This window comes from Miniopterus schreibersii (assembly GCF_964146895.1).
Source record: "Miniopterus schreibersii genome assembly, chromosome: 2".
NCBI lineage: Eukaryota > Metazoa > Chordata > Mammalia > Chiroptera > Miniopteridae > Miniopterus > Miniopterus schreibersii.
In genome coordinates, this window is record NC_138102.1 from 102,860,821 (window position 1) to 102,883,471 (window position 22,651).

Sequence of the window (22,651 nt, forward strand, 5' to 3'; positions counted from 1 at the left end):
TGGGTGGGGAGGTAAGTCTGGGTGTAACAGAACTGGGTCTGGCTGAGGTAGAGGCTCTCTTTGGTGGGCAGAGAGATGGCCATTAGGTGGGGAAGAAAAGAAGACATTGTTGTCTTCCTCCCTTGGTCACTTATTTGTATGGCCAACAGGGAGAAGTAAGGACACAGAGAAGTTTTAAGAGGTTGACAAGAGAAAGACAATGGCATTTGTTGAGTAAGACTCAACCATCCACTGGAGAGCGCATATCTAGCTCTGGTGTCAGGCCGTGGAGCCTGCATCTAAGGGCAGTTACCATCTGTTATTAACTGAGTGTTTGTGTCTCCCTCGAAGTCATATGCTGGAATCCTAAACCCCAAAATGATGGTCATAGGAGGCGAGCCTTTTGAGAGGTGATTAGGTCATAAAGGTGGAGCCCTCATGAAAGGGATTAGTGCCATTATAAAGAGATCCCAGAGAGACTCCCTGGATCTTGCTGCCATGAGAGGCACAGAGAGGTGAGAGCTGTCTATGAATCAAGAAGCAGGCCTTCACCAGAAAAAGAACCTGCATCTCGGACTCCCAATCTCCAGAACTGGGAGAAATAAATGTTTGTTATTTATTAGCCATTTAGTCCATGGTATTTTTGTTATAGCAGTCCAAGCTAAGACAGCATGTATCCTGCACGACATGGTAGCGGATTATATAGCCCGTTGTTTATTGTCTGTCTCTCCCACTAATATACAAGCTCCTGGAGGCTGCGGACTTGGTTTGGTTCACGGCTGCATCTCCAGTGTCCAGAAGACACTTCATATTCCAAAGAGCAGTGAGGAAGGGCGTGCTTGGAGCAGCCATCCCAGCTCAGGCTCCCCGGGATGGGTGGAGTTAAGATCATGAGAAGGTCTTGCTTGGCATAAGCACAGGAGCGCACCTGAACTGCAAGACCCGGTGCTCTCCAGCCTCTGCCTGCCGGCTGAGGCCTCGGGAGCAGGGGCCTCAGCAGCTTTAGCAGAAAGGCCCAGGATCTCCAACAAACATCTGGCCACCTGGTCAGCCAGCACTGAAAGGCCCCGGAGCATTTCCCTTTAGCACACTCAGTTGCCAGAAGTGGGTCTTCTCCTGTTTTCAAAAATAAGAAGTGAGTTAAGCCCTTATTTACCTTCCATGGCATTATCAGAGCTGCTTTGCCAAATTCTCAAGGTTAAGAAATTTTTCTTTTCTATTCGTGTACATTTGTGTCTATTCTTTCCCACAGAACCATTGTGTGTGTGTGTGTGTGTGTGTGTGTGTGTGTGCGCTTATGAACACAGTTCTAAAAGCATCTGGGACACCCGAATGGGTTTTCCTCTCCTGTGAGGACAGGTGGATTCAAGAGGCTCCCCCGTCTTCCTGCTCCGCAGCGTCTCCCATCAGCAGCAGGCCGATTGGAGCTTTTGACCAAATAAATTGGGAAGCGGGGTTCCACTGAAATGCTTTCCAATTAAAGTATTAAATACGTTTGCTCAGAGGTGGGTCCTGTTAAGAGTGAGCAAGGTTCACTCCTCCCCTTTGCACACTCCCCCACCCTCCTCCGATTTCAAATGTAATATTGAAACAAATTCAAAGGCTTTTTCTTGGGCCATCTTTGCAAGTAATTTGCAGGCAGCTTCTCTTAAGGACACTGGGAAGGGACAAAATTGACTAACAGCTTTGCTCAGGGCTAACGGGCTGTTCTATTTCAGCTCACAGCAGCTACTCACATGCTCCACGCAGGGCCCTTTGGAAAGCAACCAGGACAGCCCTCCGTCCCCTAGCCCCAGGCAAGATGTGTGAGGTCAGCAGAACTTTAAATCAAACACAACTCAGTGTGTGCACAGCCACCATTTCGAAAGTTGGGGGGAGATCAGGAAGTGTTTCTTGGCAATTAATTTAAAATATTTCAAATGAAAACACATGTTCTTGAGAGGTATGGGAGAGAGCACAGGTAGCATTAAACTGTGTAAACAACTCTAATAACAATGATGTAGAAACTCCTGGGACAGGCCCTTCCAAGCCGGGGCTCAGGCCGAGGCTGTTCTCTGTGGATAGCCAGTGCACCCTGTCTGTAAGCATTCGCTGCTCTGGAACCCAAAGCCAAAGCCCGTTCACTGCAAAAAGAGACAAACAGCTGAAGATGAAGCTTTGAGGACAACCCTCAAGAATTTGAAATTATTTTACTTATGTGTGTGACCTACTTTAAATAAATGAAAGCTTAATATTTGGGAGCTGGACTCTGTGTTTGGGACCTGTAGCTTTTGGTAGGTGGTTTTATTTGTAGTCCCTTAGGCCAGAGCTCCATGTAAAGTCCCAGTTACAACTGCTTAACTTCCAACAATTCCGGGAAAGTTCCCTTGAGAGATTCATATGTGGAACAGAATGTAGTCAGAAGGGATGAGGCGCTGCAGCAGGCCCCTGCCACATGCCCTGCTGCTTTGATAGACATTTTAATCCCTCCCATTATATGTGTATCTCACATAGAGAGTTTGAAATAAGTAGCAGAATCTGAATGATTTTTCAAAGTATCCTGAGGTGGTTTTCTTTTTTCCCCCAAAGAGAAAACTATTCTAAAAAACATTGCTTTAGGCAGAAACGTAGGGTCTGCACAGGGTCTTCAGCTGCTAGGACCTCTCAAAGGCTCAAGTTTCCTCTGGTGATCACAAGTGAAGGGTGACATTTCAAAAAGATCACTGTAGCCCGGCCGGGCATGGCTCAGCGGTTGAGCGTCGACCTAGGATCCAGGTGATCAGGGTTCAATTCCCGGTCAGGGCACATGCCTGGGTTGTGGGCTCGATCAATGACTCTCTCATCATTGATGTTTCTATCTCTCTCCCTCTCCTTTCCTCTCTCTGAAATCAATAAAGATATATTAAATAAAAAACAAAACAAAACAAAAAAAGATCACTGTAGCAACCAAGGCAGATTTTGGAGACACGACCAAGAAATGGTGAAGTTTGGAATAGAACACTTCACCGTTGATTGTATCATTTTATGTTTCACACGATTAAAAAAACAGTCGAGCCCTATGTAGAGCAGGAGAGTCACTTCCCGCTCCACTGTGAGCTGCAGAGCTCTGCGGAGAGGTGAGCCTGGCCTGCCCGCCCTGCCTGTGTCGGGGCTACCAAGGTCGGACCGCTGGCCAAACCCAGCTCTACTAGGGCACAGACTCTCTGGGAGGAATCATTCAGCCAAGGGAAATTGTAAAATTGAAGTGGGCAATTAAGAGGCTTTTTTGGCTTCCAGACTCAAGCCTCTGCAGGCAACTGTCTCTAGCAGGCTTTCTTCCCGGCCCTCTACCCTCAGGTTCTCCCTCACTGCATTTTGGGGGAAGCGTAAAGCTGCCCAAAGCAGGCAGGCAGCCATAAGCCAGAGCCTGAGGCTGGTTTCCAGTGAGGAAGCCCCTGCCTCTGTGTTCTCAAGGCCGACATCAACATCGACATTGATATCGAGGGCCCTCTAGCTCCTGCCTCACCCAGGCAACGTGGCCTCTGCAGTGTGAATGGGGCATCCCAGGCACAGTGCTGTCCCCCAAGGCAGTGGACGCTTACCTGAATGCCAGGCACTGTTCCTACAGGGAATGGGCTGAAGTCTCTTCACACTTTTAAAAATAACATAGAAGAAAACTTCCTTCTATACTCATAGCTTCTGTAGCTGGTCTAAGAACTTAACTGACATAAGGCAGATTAATAGGAGGAAAATATACAAATTTCATATTTTTGCATGTACATGGGAGTCTTCAGAAGGACAATGAAGATCCCCCAGAAGCCGTCAGGCTCCAAAGCTTACATGGGAAATCGTGGGTGTGTGACAAGACAGAGGTGCGCAGGCTAGTGGCAATAAATTGTGGGCCAGTGACTAGGGAAAACACGGAGGAAACTAATGGAAAGCCGGGGCTATTTTAGGTTTGTTTGTACATGTCCATTCCAGCGTGGCCCCCGGTCTCTTGTGATAAGAATGTTCTCTTCCTGGTGCTGGGAGGGCCCCTTTCTCAGGGGAAACGCATGGATCTGCTTTTAGGTGGAAGAGAACTTTTCCTGCATCTGGTGATTCTCAAGTGCCTTTAGCTTCAGTCAATATGCCAATGTGGTCTGTTTGGAGGGGCATGTTCTGAACCCCTTCAATAACAGTGTCCTGATTTCATGCTTGACGACAGAATTAGATCTCCCTACATTTCAGTCTGCAAGGAAACTGAGATGAACCAAAGGCAGTAAATTGTGGAAGGGTGCCTTCTAGGCAACAATTCTTTCCTTTGCGTGATCAGTCCAGACTCAGCGTGGCCCCTTGGCCCCTCTTCTCCTAAAGGGGGCCGTCCCCCAGGAGCACAGGGAGCTCATGCTAATCTGCAATTCAGATTCACCTGCACTCCTGCCATTTACCAGCACTTCCCAGCCGGCGGCCTCCAGAGCATATATGTAGTCAGGGCCTGCTGACAAAACCTCTGTGTTAGAGTCCGAAGTCCCTATGGCACCAACTGCTTATTAGTGGGAAAAATACTCCAAAATAAAACACAGTCCAATCATTTACCTTAACAAAAGATTTATTTGAAACAGGTTTGTGTAGACATACACCAGTCAACAGGATTGATCAAAGCCACAAATCACTACATTTTCCCAAACCTCTAAAAATACAAGTAAATGCCCTTCATTTGTATTCACTCCAGGAGGGAACCCAGCTCCACTATAATGTGCTGCTGTAATTTAACAACCAGAGGACATTAATAGGACGTGAAAATGGTAACACTTCTAGAGGGAGGGAACAAAACTCCCCACACTCCACAGAAGTGCTCACCGCTCTGCTGGGAGCCAATTAAACGAACCCCCCAGTCCCGCTCCTCTCTGCATAACCAGATTAAAACCTCCCCGTCACAAACAATATTTAAGCAATCGGAGCACAGATGTGACAGCAGACAGGAGAGCACATGGCTTTGCTTGCATGAGAAAGACACCACAAAAATGTTGCCTTCAAACAGCAATCGAGTGACCTGCAGGCAGCGTGATCCACTGAGGCGCGCACCCTGCTGCTCCCCGCTGGCCCCGTGGGCGCCACCCCGGCAGCTGGCCTGTGCTCACCGCCCTGCGGGCAGCTCCTCACACCCCAGTTCAGCGATCACTGGCAGCGTGGGAGACGGAAGGTGCGTACGACTGTCAGCCCTTGCATCGATTTTATTAATGAAAAATCAGAACTGTATTTCCTTGTCCAGTGATCTATTTGGAAGGAGAAAGGCTCTACAAGGCGGATTTTCTTTTGCAGTTTTTGTATTGCAAGGAAACTGATCTACCTGCGCACCAAGCTACCTTAAGGAATCTGACTGAATCCGATCCCAGTGGGAGTGGGTTCACATCCTGATCTTTGGGCTCTCTCCTTTCTTGCCCTTTTTCTTCCACACCGAAGAGCTTGCCTATAAAAGGCTCTTGATAAACTCTCTTGACCCCTGAGTTTCCTGGGCAGCGTTATTTGGATAGTGCTATTACTTCAACTTTCTTCTTCCTATTTCTGTCATAAATCAAAGCTACCTGACACTTTGTTCCTGACTTTTAAAACGAACAGGTCTCCTTTCTTTCTTTAGCCAGGTCAGAAGAAATGCCAATGGACTAATCTTGTGTGTTTTTCTTGGTCTGATGCCTGGGAGAAAGAGCAGAGTAGATATCTCTAAGGCAACCAGGGCAAGAGATTGTCATTGGAAAACGGGCCAGCCTGGGTGTAAAAAGAATCATTCTTTTGTGTCCCCTCAGTCAGGGGAGCAGAGGTGTTTGTCAGACTTAGCAGCTATGGATTAGGCCGGGGGTAGGTTAAGGGCGCACTTTTCCTTCTTTTCTGCTTCCATTTCTTCTGTAGCTTCTGGCCACTTCGATTTATGTTGGTTCAGCTGCCTTTTTCTTTCCACTGAAGACTGCACCCCAATTCACAACTCACTCATACCCAAAAAACGAAGGGACAGTTTTGAACAGAGTAGCATTAGATGAAGCTGCTGTGACAGGGAATAGAAATGTGAACTGTGGGACAATTTGGGATGCTGAGAAATATCCACGAGGGGTACAAACATCAGGTCGAGTATTTCAGGTCTATTCCTTTTGGGAATATGTACTAACATATATCATTACGGGGGGGTCTATGATCCATGGAAACCCTTCTAACTGTTCTCCTTGCCCTTCAAGGTGGGCAAATGGCTGGAATGAGGCTCAGGACTCTCCCCCAAGGCTGCCCTGAGACAGGCAACTGCCCTCAGCCCATGAAGAACCAGCAGCAAAGCCAACTGATGCACGCTTCCCCCTTTGGGGGGTGTAGCTCCACCATCTCCATCACTATTGTATTTGCCCATTTAAGTATTTGCATAGAGTAGTTAGCGAACATGATGGGGGATGCCACATTTTCACTTGACCCGAGAAACACATTTCTTTGCCAAGTTATTACTTCAGGCTCTGCTTAACCATAACCACAGTTTCCCTATTCACGGTTTTTATGGATCCCAGGAGATGGAGGCTGCGTTTGCAATGCCGAGGCTAAATCACTCCTTGAATTACGTTGGGACAATGACCCTGGGCAGTAATTCAAACCCTGGCTGAAATGTGTGCAGTTTTTTCACATGTTCAAAACCAAAGACAACCTTATCCTGGAGCAGAGTTTTGCAAACATTCTGTTCAACTTACGGTCTAAGACATAAATACCTAGGAACAAGAATATGACAGAAAGTTCTCTTCCCATGGTTCAAAAAATAAGATAAAAGGTCATTGTTATAACAAATGGAGGTTATAGAGTATTTATTTTTAAAAAATTCAACTTTAAGGTCTGTAATATATACACCCATATGCATTTTCAGATGTTAGTTACCTACACTCACTTTTTTTTTTTATTCACTGCTTCTTGACAAGTTATTACTGATTTTCACTGCCAACTCCCTACAGCAAGACCTGAAGCCTTGTCAAGGAAAAGAAAATGTCAACAGAGTCTTAGTCTTGCTCTGCTGAAGCCCAGGCTCACGTTTTAGGATATGACTCCACGGGTTTTAAAGAAACACATCTCCTTTCTCCAAACACGGGTCCTGTGTGCTGTATTGATCCAGAAAAGGGTGTCACACGTGTGTACGTGTGTGGGAGATGAGAGAAGTACCATTGGTCAGGAAGCCTGGAATATTCTGCCTAGAGATAGGATAGACGCATCTGCTACATACCCCACTTACAAAGCCCATTCAGATCAGCAATGAAGTGCTAATCCGGGCAGCCAAGTAGAAATGGTTGGTTTATTCTGCTCTTTCCTCCTCCCTTTTCAATTTGCACTTTCCATAGCCACCCTTGCCCGTCCATGCAGGTGTGTAGCTGAATTCAGAACCAAGTGCTCTGAGCAGCTGGTCTCCTCTGCGGAGTCAGCAGAAGGGGACACAGCTCACACAGGAGTCGGCAGGCTGTCTGTGTGCAACGTTAGACCAAGGCTGAGCCTGAGTGGGTTCTGCCCCTTTAGCCCAATCCAGAGGCAGGCCCCGCAGTGCTGACCGAGTGTGACTTGCCAGCCTGTGTGTCACTTACCGTGTGGCAGAGTGACAAGTCCCATGTGGCATTTCCGCTGAGCTGACAGCCAGAGTATGCAACTTAGTCCAGTCCACCCTGCTCCCTGGGGAGGGGATGTATGTGACACTTTGACCTCGATTTAAAGATAGGACAAATGACACAGCCCCTGAGTCGCCCTGTCTAAATATTCTACATCACACGTAGTGACAGCTGCTCCTCCTAGAAACCCAATTTAGTCATCTGGCTACAAGATAGCTTAATTGCATAAGAGAATAAATAGAAAGGGATCACATCTACCGTTTTCTTCTGCGTGCATATTTCATTATTGCAAAGACTGTTTAGTCTACTTCTCAAGAAAATGGAAAATATACTTAAATCTCAGAAAATTTGAGCTGTATTTTAATGTAAAAAATAAAATAAAAACCAGAAAGCCCCAAACACAAACACACACACACTCTAATTCACAAATCTGATTCAGAAGACTTCAAGTTCAAGACAGAGCTAAGTGTTTGATCAAGAATTGAGTTCGAGTTGCCTCTTTCCAAACAGGCTTAGTTCCAAGTGGAACCAAATAATCAGGATGCCTAATGCACATTCAATTCTCATTTTCATTTTTCCTCTGTATTGAGACCATCATGTCTCTCTGCAACAAAGACACACACCTTGGTTTGTGTTAGTTATTAGACTCTTCCCCTTGTAACTGCAGCACGATAGTCCTTCAATGATTCACCTTGCTTGGTGCTATAGTATTTAAGTGTTTCATCACCTCGGGGAGGAAGGAGTGGCAAGTTTCTGAGCCTTACCTGTTAATTGCACTGCCTTGCTTCCCCTCAAGCCCCGGATCCTGGTCAACTCTTAAGTGAGGGATTAGTTTTCTTAGTTGAGGCAAATCATAATTATTTCAATGCCCAATAACTGTAGATGTTCCAAAAATAAAGGGTTAGGAAGCAAAGTGCACTATTGTTTTATTTCCTAATTTAGCACAGCCATTCCCAGAGGAACTGTGCCATTGTAACCAGTAACAGCTGCCCAGAAGTATTTATGTTAAGCCATCCAAAAATCTGGTTTGGCAACCAAAGCAGAGAGGAGAGAACGTGCCTTCAGGCTGGTCGTTTATTAAGGGCTCCAGGTGCTCACATGACTGCCCGAAGGCATCCAGGTTCTGTCCAAATTTAGAACAAGGGGGCTCTGCAGTTTGGAAAGTCAATGACTTCCCTTCCTCATCTTAGACTCAGGATCCTTCCTACTGTGAGCAGTGCCTGTATCTAACACTGACTGAGTAAGGAAGGAAACCTTGTTGACATAAAAAAAGGTGTTGAAATATTTGGAATTCTTTTCAATTAAAACTACCTGTCAACATCTTGTTTAACTGCCTGGACATATTAGGCTGATCAGGACAATTGTCTGAGTGTTCAGGGCTTGATTTCAGACGTGGTGGGAAACGTCCTCTGTGCCCTCCTCCCTGTGTGTGTCCTTGCTTCTTGCTTTCTCCTTCCACGGTCGTCCTTCATCACACTCAGGGGCCCCCACTCTCATCTGGGTTCGCATATGCTCTCTGGCCCTACAGCTACAGAGTGTCAGGTGTGTTCCTTCTCTGGGGAGATGAGCTCTAAATTCATTCATGTTCCAACAGTGAAAATCCAACATGTGCCCTCAACTCCCAAGAAGGCAAGCGTGGGTTCTAAGTTAAGAGGATAGCAAAGGGAGTGTGTCTGAGAGCCTGACCAGGGCAGGGTCCCCACCACCACCCTGACCTGCAGGCTTCCCTGTCACCACGAAGAGGCAGATAAACATGTAGAACACACGCGGAAGAGCTGTTTGTTTCTTTCCTTTAGTTACAGAAGTCAAAGGGCGGCGGAAGGGGCTTCTTGCATCTGTATCTGGGTCTGCGGTACGGGAAGGGGAGTGCGGACGCGGGTCGTTGCCCACCAGCGGCCATGCACTGAGCACAGCGGCCCGCCATGCAGAGTCTGAGGGCGGGAGCCTGGGTGGCGTGGGGGGGACTGCGCCGAGGCCACCTGGGCAGGGTGCAGAAGATCGCGCTGGAACAGCGACGGTCGGCCCCACTGGGAACGTGGCTAAGAGGTTCACATCAACGTCCTCAGGTTTCCCAACCTGATATATATATTTGTGATTTTATTGCAATCCAGAAGTTTATGCCAACTTTATATAAACAAAATACAAAGCAAGACAGCAACCTGCCTGAAGTGAAGTTTACATGCTGCCCGTGGACTTGATCTGTGAGGTAAAAAACCAGAAGCAAGTGTGTGCGGGCTTCCCTGCCCCAAGACAGGTTTCTCACGCCACATCAAACTCTTTTATCCTCGCTCCCAGAACAACTGGTACTGATGTTTAAATACCGGTGAAACATAACATTTTAATCTCACAACTCACAGAGCACAGTTGAATGGGGAACAAAAGTTGGGCCAAGCACTGCAGACAAATTGGGAGGGAAAGTGGCTTCCCCACAGTATATACTCCAGGTTTGCGCAAGAATATGTAACTAACAAACCCATCGGCTAAGGCCACAGAAATGTGTTTTCTTGCGTTTCGGCTGCTGACACCAGTCTCTTCTGACAAAGATGTGTTAACAATGAGTGCAACAAACTGCATCTCCTTCCCAGGATCAATCAGGAAAACTTCACTCTTATTTCTTCCTCAATTTCGAGTCTTATTTCTGCCTCGATTTCTTTTTGGTGGTGTCGTAAGCACGAACGACTTCTTCCTGAGAAACAGCTCCATGCTCTTCTTGAGAGAAGGCATAGCCATCTGGAAGAGGCACACAGGAGGAAGTGGTTAAGGGCAGAAGCGGGCGAGCACACTAGGTTTCGAAGCTGCTTTTGGGGAGACTGAGGCTGAGCTTCCACTCACAGGCCTCACCAGCCTCATCAGCCTGACATGGGGAGCCTGTGACCCAGGAGGGGAGCGTGGTGCAGGACGCAGCCTGGTGGCTGGGTTCCAGGGGTTCTAGCTGCTGCTGCTGGGATGGGAATGGCTCTGAGGGGTGGCCTCCCATTTAGGGGCTGCAGCTAAGCTTGCCTGGGAAGCATAAACAGTGGGTCACTGGTCCATGTCTGCCCTTTCCCACCACCAATCAAGTTGTTCTGCTCCGGAAATGTTCCAATGTGCCTGAAGCTGCAGGACGGCCGGGTAATTTATGAAGCTGTAAACATGCTGGGGAAAACACGCACCACGCTAACAGTGAAAGCTGGCAAAGGGCATGTGATGCTTGGAGTGGTCCTGTTTTTAAATTGGGCTGATTTGGGTTGGTAATAAGAAATTATGGTAGGTTTATTTTTATGTAAACAAAGAAAAAGATCGTAAGATAAAGGCAAGAGGAATTTAGTGATTGGCCCTGTGGCCACAGCAAGACTGGTTCTTACAATCAGTTCCAGTAATAATAATAATAATAACAATAATAACAATAATAATAATAGCAGCAGCAGCCAACAATTATTAAACGTTGTGTGTATCAGGCACTGAGCTATGTACTGTGCACAAATAACTCATCTATTCCTCCCAACAGTCCTATGAGATAGGTGCTAGTATTCTTCCCATTTCACAGATGGGAAAACTGAGGCATGGAGTGATTTCATGACTTGCCCAAAGTCACAGACCTAGTGAGTGGCAGTTTGGAGCCAGACCCAGGCAGAGTTTCTGCAGGGCCCACACTCTCCTGCATCACCTGTTCTGAAAAAGGTTTGGCAATAGTGAACTCAAAGTGGGGCTTTCCTTCCTAACTGGTTCTGCTTACAGATGGGACATTTACAAGACTCCTTCTCTGTTGACTAACCCTTCTGAGTCAGGGGTGCAGAAAAATCCCACAGCTGGATGAGACATTCTGACTAAGACAACACAGTAAAAAGCCTGATAAAGGGTGACTCCCATCTAGGCTTATTTATGACTGATTAACAGAGCTGCTAGTTAATTGACAGTCTTTAAAGAGAAAAAGAAATCAGAAATTCTGCCCATGGGTCATCTCCTGGATTGTTAATTATTTTGCTCAGACATCTGGCTTAAAAAGGAGGGTTTCTGGAGTATAAAGACATACAATAACAATGAGTAAGAGAGTCTTCGAGGGGACAGAGAAGAAGAGACTTTAAAAGATTCTCAGGTGACTTCTTACTCTATGTATGTCCACAAACTCAGAGCTCTGTCCCTGGGCTGGCTTCCCAGTTCTTCTGGAGAGCACGCCTTTCATCCACCACCTGAGAACACCGAGGGCTCAGGAGGGCCACCGTGGGAGGCCAGGGCTGGTCTCCAGGGGTGGGCTGGGGCTGACTGAGGACATGGCTGGGCGGCAGGGAGCGGGTGGGAGTGAAGGCAGAACAAGCCAGCCTGACCCAGGACGGAGAGCAGCCTTCCACAGGGGACTCTTGTCTACTAGCTCACCTCCATCTCTGAGAAAATCGAACCCACAAACCCCAAAATCCCACCCTGTGTGGCAGCCAGAGGAAGCAGCCACCCCCCCCCCCCCCAGGCCAGTGTGAGGCCCACCTAGCTGGGTACTGAGCAGGCAAGCCTGGGGCAGAAACACAGAAGCAAGCCTGGGGGGGGGGGGGGGGGCTGATGGCTTGTTCGGTTCCTCTCCTGACCTGTCTCCCCACCTCCTTCTCTCCTTCCCTCGCTCATGGGGCTGGGCTGCCAGCCTGCCCCAGCACAAGTGCTCTTTGTGCAGTGTCTTCACTGCAGTCCTACAAGAGACACCTTTCCTCGGGATGTTTCAAAGCAAAATCTAGCAAACAACACTGTCTCCTCGGGTAACGAGACTGTCCTGTGGCCCACAGGGGCATTTTTCTCTTCTGCGGTCTTTGAAAGGCAATGTTTCTAGTAAACACCTGATGTTTTCGGGAGGGGGCCCCACAGTAGCTGTCTCTGGATCCAGTATACAGCTGGAACAACAGTCCTGTGCGGCTCTGTGGCACCCCAGGCGGATGCTTCTCAACTCGACCGCCTTGCAAGTGCTCTTCATGAATCCGCCTGGCCCGGTGGACTGCTGGGCTCTCCACCCTGAAGACGGCTTTCCCAGTCTGTTCTGCTTTCATCATGGATCAGGGGACCCAGGGCTGACCCGGGGCACAAAGGGCTGGTTCTAATCCTTACCTGGCAGCAGCTCAGCCACGGGACCATGGGCTCTTTAAGCTCTCTGGGTCCCCTTGGTTTACATTCCTGTAAAACCAATGGCCTGGACCAGGTGAGGTGTCCAGGTTCTCACAGCTCTGGTCCTCCATATGGGCACTAGGACTTGTGCTGGTTAACTGTCCCCAGGCCACAGAACCCTCACTTTCTTCAGGGCTGACACTCTACCTCCATGCCAGAAAAGAAAGGAGCTTTTCTCAACAATCAGTCCAAACAGGACAATTGCCACCTATATTTTTGGATGTGTTTTTTGGGGGGAGGTGGGGATAGAAGGGTGGAAGGGAGGGAATGAAAAGAACTTGTTGAGACTGAAACATTGTTTGGGAGTGTCCTTTTGGGAAAGGCATATTAGCATTTGGAACTGTTCACTCCCTATTAAATGAGAGAGCAAAAATCTGGCCTTTTATTTATTCTGTTTTTCATTCATATCCTGCAATACTTACTAGGAAGCCAACTGCAGTGGTTTCTCTACTTGTAGTGGGATGGAGCCCTAGGTTTCTATCTGTCTCACCAGCATGAGGGCCTTTCAGTGGGATTACTCAGCCATTCAGTTTCCAGCAGAAGAGATGGCAGAGAGGGGTTCCTGGTCCAGCAGCAAATCTCTTCTCTCAGGGTGAGCAGAGCACCCAGAGGTTACTACCAAGTGGTTTATCTCCAAGTTCCCATTAGTTGCATCTGCCATCATGTTTCCAAAATGTTGTGCACTAAGACTTTCTGAACCAGACTTTCTTAATCTCAGCTGAGACTTAATGTGGACTTTGTAATTCAAGAATTAAAGGAGGGTGCCCGATAGGATTATCCTGGGGGCGGAGATAAAATATTTCCCTCTTAGAAACCAGGTTTGGCTGGAGTTAAGAGTCACATTGGAAGAAGTTTTAGTGGGACAATAGCATTCGTGAGCCCAAAGTGGGGCCTGCACCACTCAGCCTGACAAAGACACATCAGTTCACCAGCTTCTGCCTGATGAACATTAACCTGCCACTGGCATCCAAGCAGGGAGCTCAGAGGGAGCCTCCGGCTCTTGGCATTTCCCACTTTCATTCATCTTTCAGGACGTCCTGACAGCCAGAAAGTACTGATGGGGCCTGGAGAAAGCACTCGGTGGTCCAGCTCTGAACTCTCCCTGGCTGGCCTCCTCGGGCACCTGCCTCCTCAGTCCTCAGCCACAGCCAGAATCTGAGGACAGAATGGGGCAGGTCAAGGAGATGCAAAGGTGGGTGAATTTCTTCGTTATTTTGTCTAGTAGAAGATTTGATGAAGTCTGTAAAATCATGTCTTTTTTTTCATGATTTTGGAATAAACTCCCCTTAAGTAGCATTCTTTTGAATCTGAGCTCTGATAACATCTTAATGAAAGTAGTAGTTTCCAGCCTGGAAAAATACTCCTAATAGCAGTAGAAATGGGGAATACCATGGGATGATAAGGGTATTAGCCCATGTAGGAAACGGATCTTGTGTGTTGGTGGCTCAGAAGGAACCAAAAGTACTTCCAAGATTAGAGTTTTTTCCCCAGTTTCCTGGGAAGACTGATGCCCAAGACAGCTGACAGACATACCCAAGAGTACATGCAGGGGCCCAGACAAGCTACACAGAACTTCTTGCATCCCAAGAGTGGTTCCAACTGCTTTATGGCTTTGTTTAGTTGTCAATGATAGAAACATTCTATTATCAGCCAAGTCTTACTACTCATTTCTGAGTGTTTTTAAAATGTGGTGTGATTTTAGAAGCTTTTTGATTTCTTATACTTGTTCATTAGAATTTTTTTGTCCTTCAAAATCTTGAGAGTTCAGCAAAATGTTCAGTCATTGTTTTACACACGTTATGATTCTCCCACAAAAATTCTCGCTTAGTCTTTGATTTACACAGTTGACTCTTGAACAACACAGGTTTGAATTGTGCGGGTCCAATTATATGCACATTTCTTTCAATAAATACTGTAAATGTATTTTCTCCTCTTTATGATTTTGTTAACAACATTTCCTTTCCTCTAGACTATTTTATCGTAGGAATACAGTATCTAATACATATAACATATAAAATATGTGTTGATCAGCTGTTTGTGTTACCGGTAAGACTATTAATGTTTTGGGGGAGTCAAAAGTTACATGCAACATTTCCTCTGGGGTTGGCACCCCTAACCTCCCATTGTTCAAGGTCAACTGCACGTATTTTGCACATATTCTTTCTCTGGTTACTTGGAAGCACATGTTAAGAAGCAGCATGGCTCCACGGCAGGAAGCTGCAGTTTAGAAACCAGCATGCGCCTTCTCTGTGTCTGGTACTGAGAAGGTGCTTCACATACATGATTGTGAAGCCTCGCAAAGACTAAGTAAGGTCATATTACTATAGTTCTGTTTTTCCCCAGAGGATAAAACTGAGGTTTAGAGAAATATGTAAGTTGCCCAAAGTGACTCAACTAGTGGCAAAAAAAAGTAGTGGCACCTAACATTTACTGGACTCTGTTGTCAGACACCATTCCAGGCACCTTAGGATCTCCTTTAATCCTCCCAACAACCCCAGGTAGGCTCTCATGTCATCTCCATTTTACGCATGTAGAAATAGAGAGGTTAACTTGCCTAAGATGTCCAGCCCGGACAGGGCCTGAGGCAGCTTGGTCCAGAGGTGGGCCTCACACCTCACTCCTTGGACTTCCCCACCAAGCCTCCTGACTTGACCTCTCTTGGATTAGAGACACCACAACTGTGATCCCTATGCTGGGCCATGCTGGGCCAGTTACTGTACTGGCTTGAGCCTCTGCCAGGTGCTCTTGGGGCTGACACCATCTCTCTCCTGAGGCACTAAAGGACACGCCAGGCAGGTGAGGCCCCACATGGAGCTGGCTTCAGTCCCTTGCCTCTCATGCTGATATTCCATTGGGAGAGTGAGGAGAGGAAGTGGATTACTGAGAGGGATGCTATTCCACCCCTTTCCTTCTCTCTCCATTGAGAAAGTCTGCGAAGATCTGTCGACGGGTGGAGCTCAATTAAACTCGACATAGGTCCTTGAATACCTGTCCTATGGATACAGTGATTATTCCCCAGCTTAAGCTGTTCTTGGTCTACTAGTTGTTTTCTTCTCACCTCCTGGGGAGAGACAGGAAAGCAGGAATCGGGGCATGGGTAGAAAAGATGACATGTGCACTGCAAGCGTAAGAGGGAGTGCGGGCTGGAGAGAGAGGCAGGGCTCAGAGAAGAAGGGGCCCAGGGGCCCGGGGGCCTACAGGCCTCGGCACAGGAAATCTGCACTGTTCTAATGCACCCATCAGCGGGGAGCCGAATGGCTGGATTGCTAAAATAAGCCCACAGCCTCTCGGGAGCACCGGCAGGCACCCCATCTGCTTTCATGGCTCCTCTCCTGCTCTTCTGGGTTCCACTGCATCCCCAGAGACTCCTGCTCAGCTCAGGCCCCTTTGGCAGAAACCAGGCCAGGGTTTAGCGGTCAGAATGGGGGCACCAGTGCTAGACATGGGGCGGCCTTCCTGAGAAAAGCTCAGAGATTTTTTTTTCCCCAGTGATTGGCATTGTTTTAATTAATATACTAATATTCAATAAAACCCTGCATATTGCTATCTTTGGGGGAAACAATTTAAAAGTAACATTACTTCAACCTTAGAAAAAATGCTATTGGGAGGCTGACAGAAGATCTTAACCACATCAGGATTTTAAGTTTAAGGATTTTGTCATTCAGGCATTTGATTGGGTCCCAGGGAACTACCTATATTCAAGCTGTACTTGCCTCAGGCCAAACACACAAATTTCCCTTCTGAATGTGGCGCTCCAGCTTGGCAGCTGTCTCCTTCCCTATTAACAATGCCCAGGCCTTCATTAAGCTCCCGCCTTCCCGTGCGGGCTGGGGCGCTGGCCTGAGCCGGCTGCAGTGACTACTTACGCGGGACGCTCTGCTGGAGGGAAGCTCCTCGGAAGAGAGTGGGGGGTGTCTTCCTGCTGAGCCTCTTTAACAAGTGGTCTCGCTCATTCATCCTGCGGGTAAATCAGACACGGTCAGTCTCTAATTCACTCCGACCCATCTTAAAGGTGCTCGCTGAATGACTTCAGGTTGTCAAATAAAACAGGCAAGGGGGAAAAGCTTCCTTCCCCGCGTCAAGAAGAAGGCCCGGTTTCCAAGCTGCCCATGTTGACGGGAGATGCTATCTCCACGCTGGGAGCGCAGGGCTCCCTCTTCTAAAAGGCGCTCTGTTTTCAGTGCGTCCTGTACACACACGCCTCGGGACTCTGCCTCCTTAATTGAGGTGTACTACAAGTGCTCTTTCATGCCCAGCAAACCCCGGGCTTCCTGGAACACTTTTCAAGGAGTGATCTGTTTCGATGGTAAATGTCTTAAAAGCGTCAATGCCACCTGCAGTCTCCTTTCCTCACGCCAGTAACCGGTACCAGGGCCAGAGCCTCAGGACCCCTGCAAGAGAAGGGCTCCCTTCCACAGCACCTTCCACAGATGCTTATTATGAACCACAATAAAAACCAAGGTGAGTTTTCTTTGAAAACACAAGGATTAGGAGCGCTTCCTGCCTTTCCTGAAATGATTCCCTCTAAGGTCCGTGAACAGATATGGAGCTCTCCTGGAGGACGGCTGTCTTCATTCCTATAAACCGAAGTGGAACTGTCAGGCGGGCCAAAGTGCTCAGATTTGTTACTGTCACTCCGCTTGCTCCCAAAGAGACTGCTGGTGGCCAGCAGCTTGCCAGTGCCCTCTGTTATGGGGTGAATTGTGTCCCCCCACATTCATGTGCGCAAGTTCTAACACCCAGCACCTCAGAATGCAACTGTGTTTGAAGATAGGGTCTTTTTAAGAGGTGATTGTGTTAAAATGAGGTCATTAGGGTGGGGCCTTAATCCAGTCTGACTGGTGTCCTCATGAGGAGAGGAGACTAGGACACAGGCACACCCAGAGGAAAGACCACGTGAAGACAAAGGAAGAAGACAGGCATCTACAAGCTGAGGGGAGAGGCCTCAGGAGGAACCAACCCTGACAACACCTTGATCTTGGACTTGCAGCCCCAGAACTGTGAGACAATAACTTTCTTTTGTTTAAGCCCCCTAGTCTGAGGTATTTTACTATGGCAGCAAATACACCCCAATCTGCCGTTTGTGGGGACTTGGGGGTTAAGGAGCTGCAGCTGCTTGTGACCCAAAGCACCTGCCCCAGCCCTGACCGTGAGCCTCGAGCCGAGGAGGACCTTCTCCTGACCATAGTCCACACTGCCACTCCCCCACGGGCCTTCGCAAGAGGAGCGGGCCCTGGGCACCCTCAATAGTTCCAGGAGCCGAAGTTCATTTTGCACTTGAGTTTCCAGAAGACAGCATTTTCTGATTCTTGTGGTTGAAAGGACAGTGTTTGATTCATCACCAATTAAGGGTGAGCCTGAGCTAGCTAAACTTGGCAAAGCATCTGACGGCTTATGAGAAAAACACTTTTTTAAATCTCTTCACACTGGCTTTCCCTTCCCTCTCATATCTTTCTCTTCCATGGGCTAAACTCATCTCCCGGGGCCCTGCTGAGCAACTGCCCTGGACTGCAGGGCTGGGCTGGTGAAGGAGCAGGGAGCCTGTGAGTACGAAGAGCCTCTGCCTGGCCAACTGCAGCTCCCTGTGCCCGCTGGTTTCAGGACTTTGGGAATGTGATGAAGCCCGACCCTGGAAGGCACTGTGTGTAGACGTGCTCCCTGAGGCTGGACTGCAGATTCCTGGGGCATCCTTCCCAGCCTTCCTGGTTGACAAGGCACTGTCTCCCCAGAAACCTAGGGGACAGATGCAGGGCTATGCTCTGCCACCAGTTCCATCCTCTGCCCTGGCCATCCCTGGTCCCTCTAGCATTTCAGGCCCAGGAGCTCCTCCTAGTGATGGGGCTTGTGAGAAATTCACAGAACCATGAATGTGGGAGGGGCCTTTGCAATTCCACATCTTGCTCTCTTGCGGGGCAGATGAGGAAAACAGAGACTCGACCTTGACAAATAAAAGTCACAGGGCACTTTGCTGCTAGCGCTCTTGTCCCTGCGCCTCTGTGTGAGGCAGATGTTCCCAATTCCCTGTGGAATGGTATATGCTTTTCCCTCTCTCTCTCTTTTTTTTAAATAATGAAATATTCCAAACACACAGAAGCAGTCAGAAGCCAATACACATTCTTTCCAAGTGCACAAGAAACATGTACCGAGAAAGATCATGTCCTGGGCCATACAACAAACCTCAGCAAATTTAAAAGCACTAAAATCATTGAGAGTGCATTATCCTAACACAGTGGAATCAAAGTAGAAATAAATAACAGATAATAGGAAAATCTTCAAACATTTGGGAAATAAACAACATGCTTCTAAATAATCCATATAGGTCAAAGAGAAAGCCTCAAGAGAAATTTTTAAAGAACTGAACTAAGTGAAAATAAAAATACATCAAAATCTGTAGGACACAGTTAAATTACTGCTGAAAGGGAAATTCATAGCAGCAGATGCATACATTAGAAAAAAATGAAAAGTCCCAAATTAGAAATCTAAGTTTCCACTTGAAGAAACATGAAAAGAAGTGCAAAAGAAACCCAAAGCAAGAAGGAAGGGGATAATAAAGGTAAGAGCAAAAATTGTGGGTTGAAAACAGAAAAACAATAGAGAAAATCAATGAAACAAAAAGTTTGCTATTTGAAAAGAACAATATGATGAACAAACCTCTAGCAAGGTTTACAAAAAAAGGGAGAATATATAAATTACTAGCAACGTTAGGAATAAAATGGGATATCACTAATGGCTCTACAGACATCAAAAGAATAACTGAAGGCCACTCCAAATAGTTCTGTACACATAAATTTGATAACTTAGGTGAAATGGACTAATTCCTTGATAAACAAAAACTACAAAACCTCACACAATTTAAAATAATTTGAATATCCCTAGAATTGTTAAACAAATTGAATTCATAATTTAAAAATCTTTCAAAAAGAAATGTCCAGGCCCAGGTGGATTCACTGAAGAATTCTACCAAATATATTTAAAGAAGACTTAACATTAATTCTATACATTCTCTTCCAGAAAATTGAAGAGGAAGGGACACTTCCCAATTCATTTATGATTCCAGTATTACCCTGATATGAAAACCATACAAAGATATTACAAAAACAAAACAAAACAAAACACCACAGTCAATATCACTCAGGAATATAGATACCAAATTTCTAAATGAAATATCAATAAATGTAATTCAACAATATCTAACAAGAATTATACAAATGACCAAGTGGAGTTTATTCTGTGGCTGCAAGGCTGGTTCAATATTCAAAAATCAGGAGATGTAATCCACAATATTAAGACATTAAAGAGGGAAAAGTCACACAATCATATCAGCTGATGTGGATAAAGCAGCATTTTACGAGGTTTGATACCCACTCATGATTTAAAAAATAAGACCTCCTCGTAGCAAATTGGGAATACAGGGGAACTTCCTTAACTTGACTAAGAACATCTACAAAAAATGTTCGACTAACACCATACTGTGAGGAAAGACTGAATGCTTTCTCCCTAATACGAGAAACAAGGCAAAAGTGTCCCTTCTTACCACTCTTATTCAACAGAGTGCTGGAAGTTCTAGCCAGTGCAATAGGTACAAAAATGAAATAAAAGACATATGGATCAGAAAGAGGAATAAAAACACTCCTGTTTTTAGAGAAAATTAATTGTCTAGAAAATATCAAGACATATAAATATGGAAAAAAACACACATATACATATAAAGCCCCTAGAATGAATAAATGAATTCAGCAAGGTTGCATAAAGTAAGACCAACATACAAAACTCTATTGTATTTCTATAAATTAGCAATGAACACATGGATCCTGAAATTAAAAATACAGGGCAATTTAAGATTGCTCAAAAAATGAAATACTTAGGTGTAAATCTAGCAAAATGTGTACGGGATTTGTACGTTAAAAACTACACAATACTGGTGAAAGAAACCAAAAAAGATCTAAATAAAAAGAGAAACATGCCATGTTCATGGATTGGAAGACTCAATAGTAAAGATAGTAATTCTCCCCCAAACTGATACACAGGTTTAATGCAATTTCTGTCCAAATATCAACAAGATTTTTTGTACATATAGACATTACTCTAAAAACTATATGAAAAGATAGAAGAACTAGAATGGTTACAACGATTTAAAAAAAGAATAAAATGGAAGAAATCATTCTAGCTGATTTTAAGACTTAAGATATACTAATCAAGACAGTGTGGCACTGGTCGAGGGGTAGACAGATAGGTGAATGTACTAGAATAGAGAACCCAGAAATAAACTCACCAAAACACACCCATCTAATTTTTACAAAGGTATAAAAGCAATTCAATGAGAGGAAGATACTCTTTTCATCAAATGGTGCTGGAGGAACTATCCATACATAGGCCAGAAAAACCTAGAAACAAAACCTCTATCCAACTGTCACACCTTATACAAGCAGTAATTCAACATGAAGCACAGACTTAAAAGTCAAACATAAAACTCTACCACCACTAGGAAAAAACATATAGCTTTGGGATCTAGGACTATGCAAAGAGTTCTTAGTCTTGACACAAAACATAATCTATAAAGAAAAGCTGATTTGGGCTTCATCAAAATTTAAAACTTTTTTTTCTGAGGAAGATTCTATTAAGAGGCTGAAAGAACAAGCTACAGAGTGGGAGAAAATACCTGTCAACCACATATCTGACAAAGGACTAATGTCTAGAATATATAAAGAACTCTCGAAACTCAACAGAAAAAAACCCCATAGAATCCAATTAAAAATGGGCGAGCTCTGGCTGGTTTGGCTCAGTGGTTAGAGCGTTGGCCCGAGGACCGAAAGGTCTTGGGTTTGATTCTGGCCAAGGGCACGTACCTTGGTTGGAGGCTCCATCCCTGGCCTGGTTGGGGCATGTGTGGGAGGCAACCAATCGATGTGTCTCTCTCACACTGGTGTCAACCCCCCCCACCTCCCTCTCCCTCTCTCTAAAAAAATCAATGGAAAAAATATCCTCTGCTAAGGATTAACAAAAAACAACAACTAACAAATAAACAAAAAGGGCAAAAGTTACAGAATATTTTTTAAAAAACATGAGCCTCATCCCATGTTTTGGCTTGAGTACTCCCAGTTTGCAAACTGTCATTTTGATGTGTTCACAATAAACTTCTACTAATTAATAAAAAATAAATAAATAAAAATAAAATAAAAATGGGCAAAAGATATGAAGAGATGTTTTATCAGAAAGGATATATAGGTGGTCATAAGCGCCTGGAAAGATGTTCAACATTATTAGCAATTAGGGAAAATGCAAATTAAAACCACAATGAGCTATTACTTCATACCACAAACACTAACAACAAAAAAACACACAAAAATAGTGACACCACCAAATGCTGGCAAGGATGTGGAAAAACTGGATCACTTATACATTGCTGGTGGAAATGTAAAATGGCAGGCCCTTCTACAAAACAGTCTGGCAATTCCTTAAAAAAACAAACATACCTCAACCTTGAGACTATCTTAACAACCATTGAATTTTACACTTGAAAGGTGAAGATTATTTGCATTACATCTCAAAAAAATTCAGATAAACCTGGGTTAATGTGTAGCTCAATTGCCACCCAAGGAATTGTGAGCTAAATAAATGGCTATTTCTTAAAAAGAAAAAAACAACAACCCTAAATAGGCAACTACCACAAACCCAGCAGTTGCACTTCTAGACATGTATCCCAGGAAAATGAAGACTATGCTCACACAAAAACCTGTCCACCAATGTTTATAAGGGCTTCATTCATAATAGCCCCAAACTAGAAACCCAGATATCCTTCAACAGGTGAAGGGTTCAACACAGGGTGGTCTGTCCATACCATGAAATACTACTCAGCCAGAAAGAGGAAGAAACTTGATACGTACAAACCCGGGTGGATCTCCAGAGGATTTTTTCTGAGTGACAAAAGGTCACTACCAAAAGGTTCCATACTGTAGGACTCATTCATATAACATTCTTGAAATGACAAAATTACAGAA

The 22,651-nt window shown here is 45.7% G+C and overlaps 1 protein-coding gene across 2 annotated transcripts in view; it reads right to left on the minus strand.

The window, feature by feature from the left end:
• Positions 1 to 4,513: 4,513 nt before the first annotated feature.
• Positions 4,514 to 22,651, minus strand: part of ATP8A2 (ATPase phospholipid transporting 8A2) — a 515,363-nt gene continuing 497,225 nt past the window's right edge. For both annotated transcript variants that reach the window (XM_081130125.1, XM_081130126.1), the window contains exons 36-37: positions 16,520 to 16,611; positions 4,514 to 10,262 (exon numbers count right to left, since the gene is read on the minus strand). In XM_081130125.1, coding sequence (XP_080986251.1) covers positions 10,165 to 10,262; positions 16,520 to 16,611 — 190 coding nt within the window. In that variant the 3' untranslated portion in view covers positions 4,514 to 10,164. The remainder of the gene's footprint in view (positions 10,263 to 16,519; positions 16,612 to 22,651) is intronic.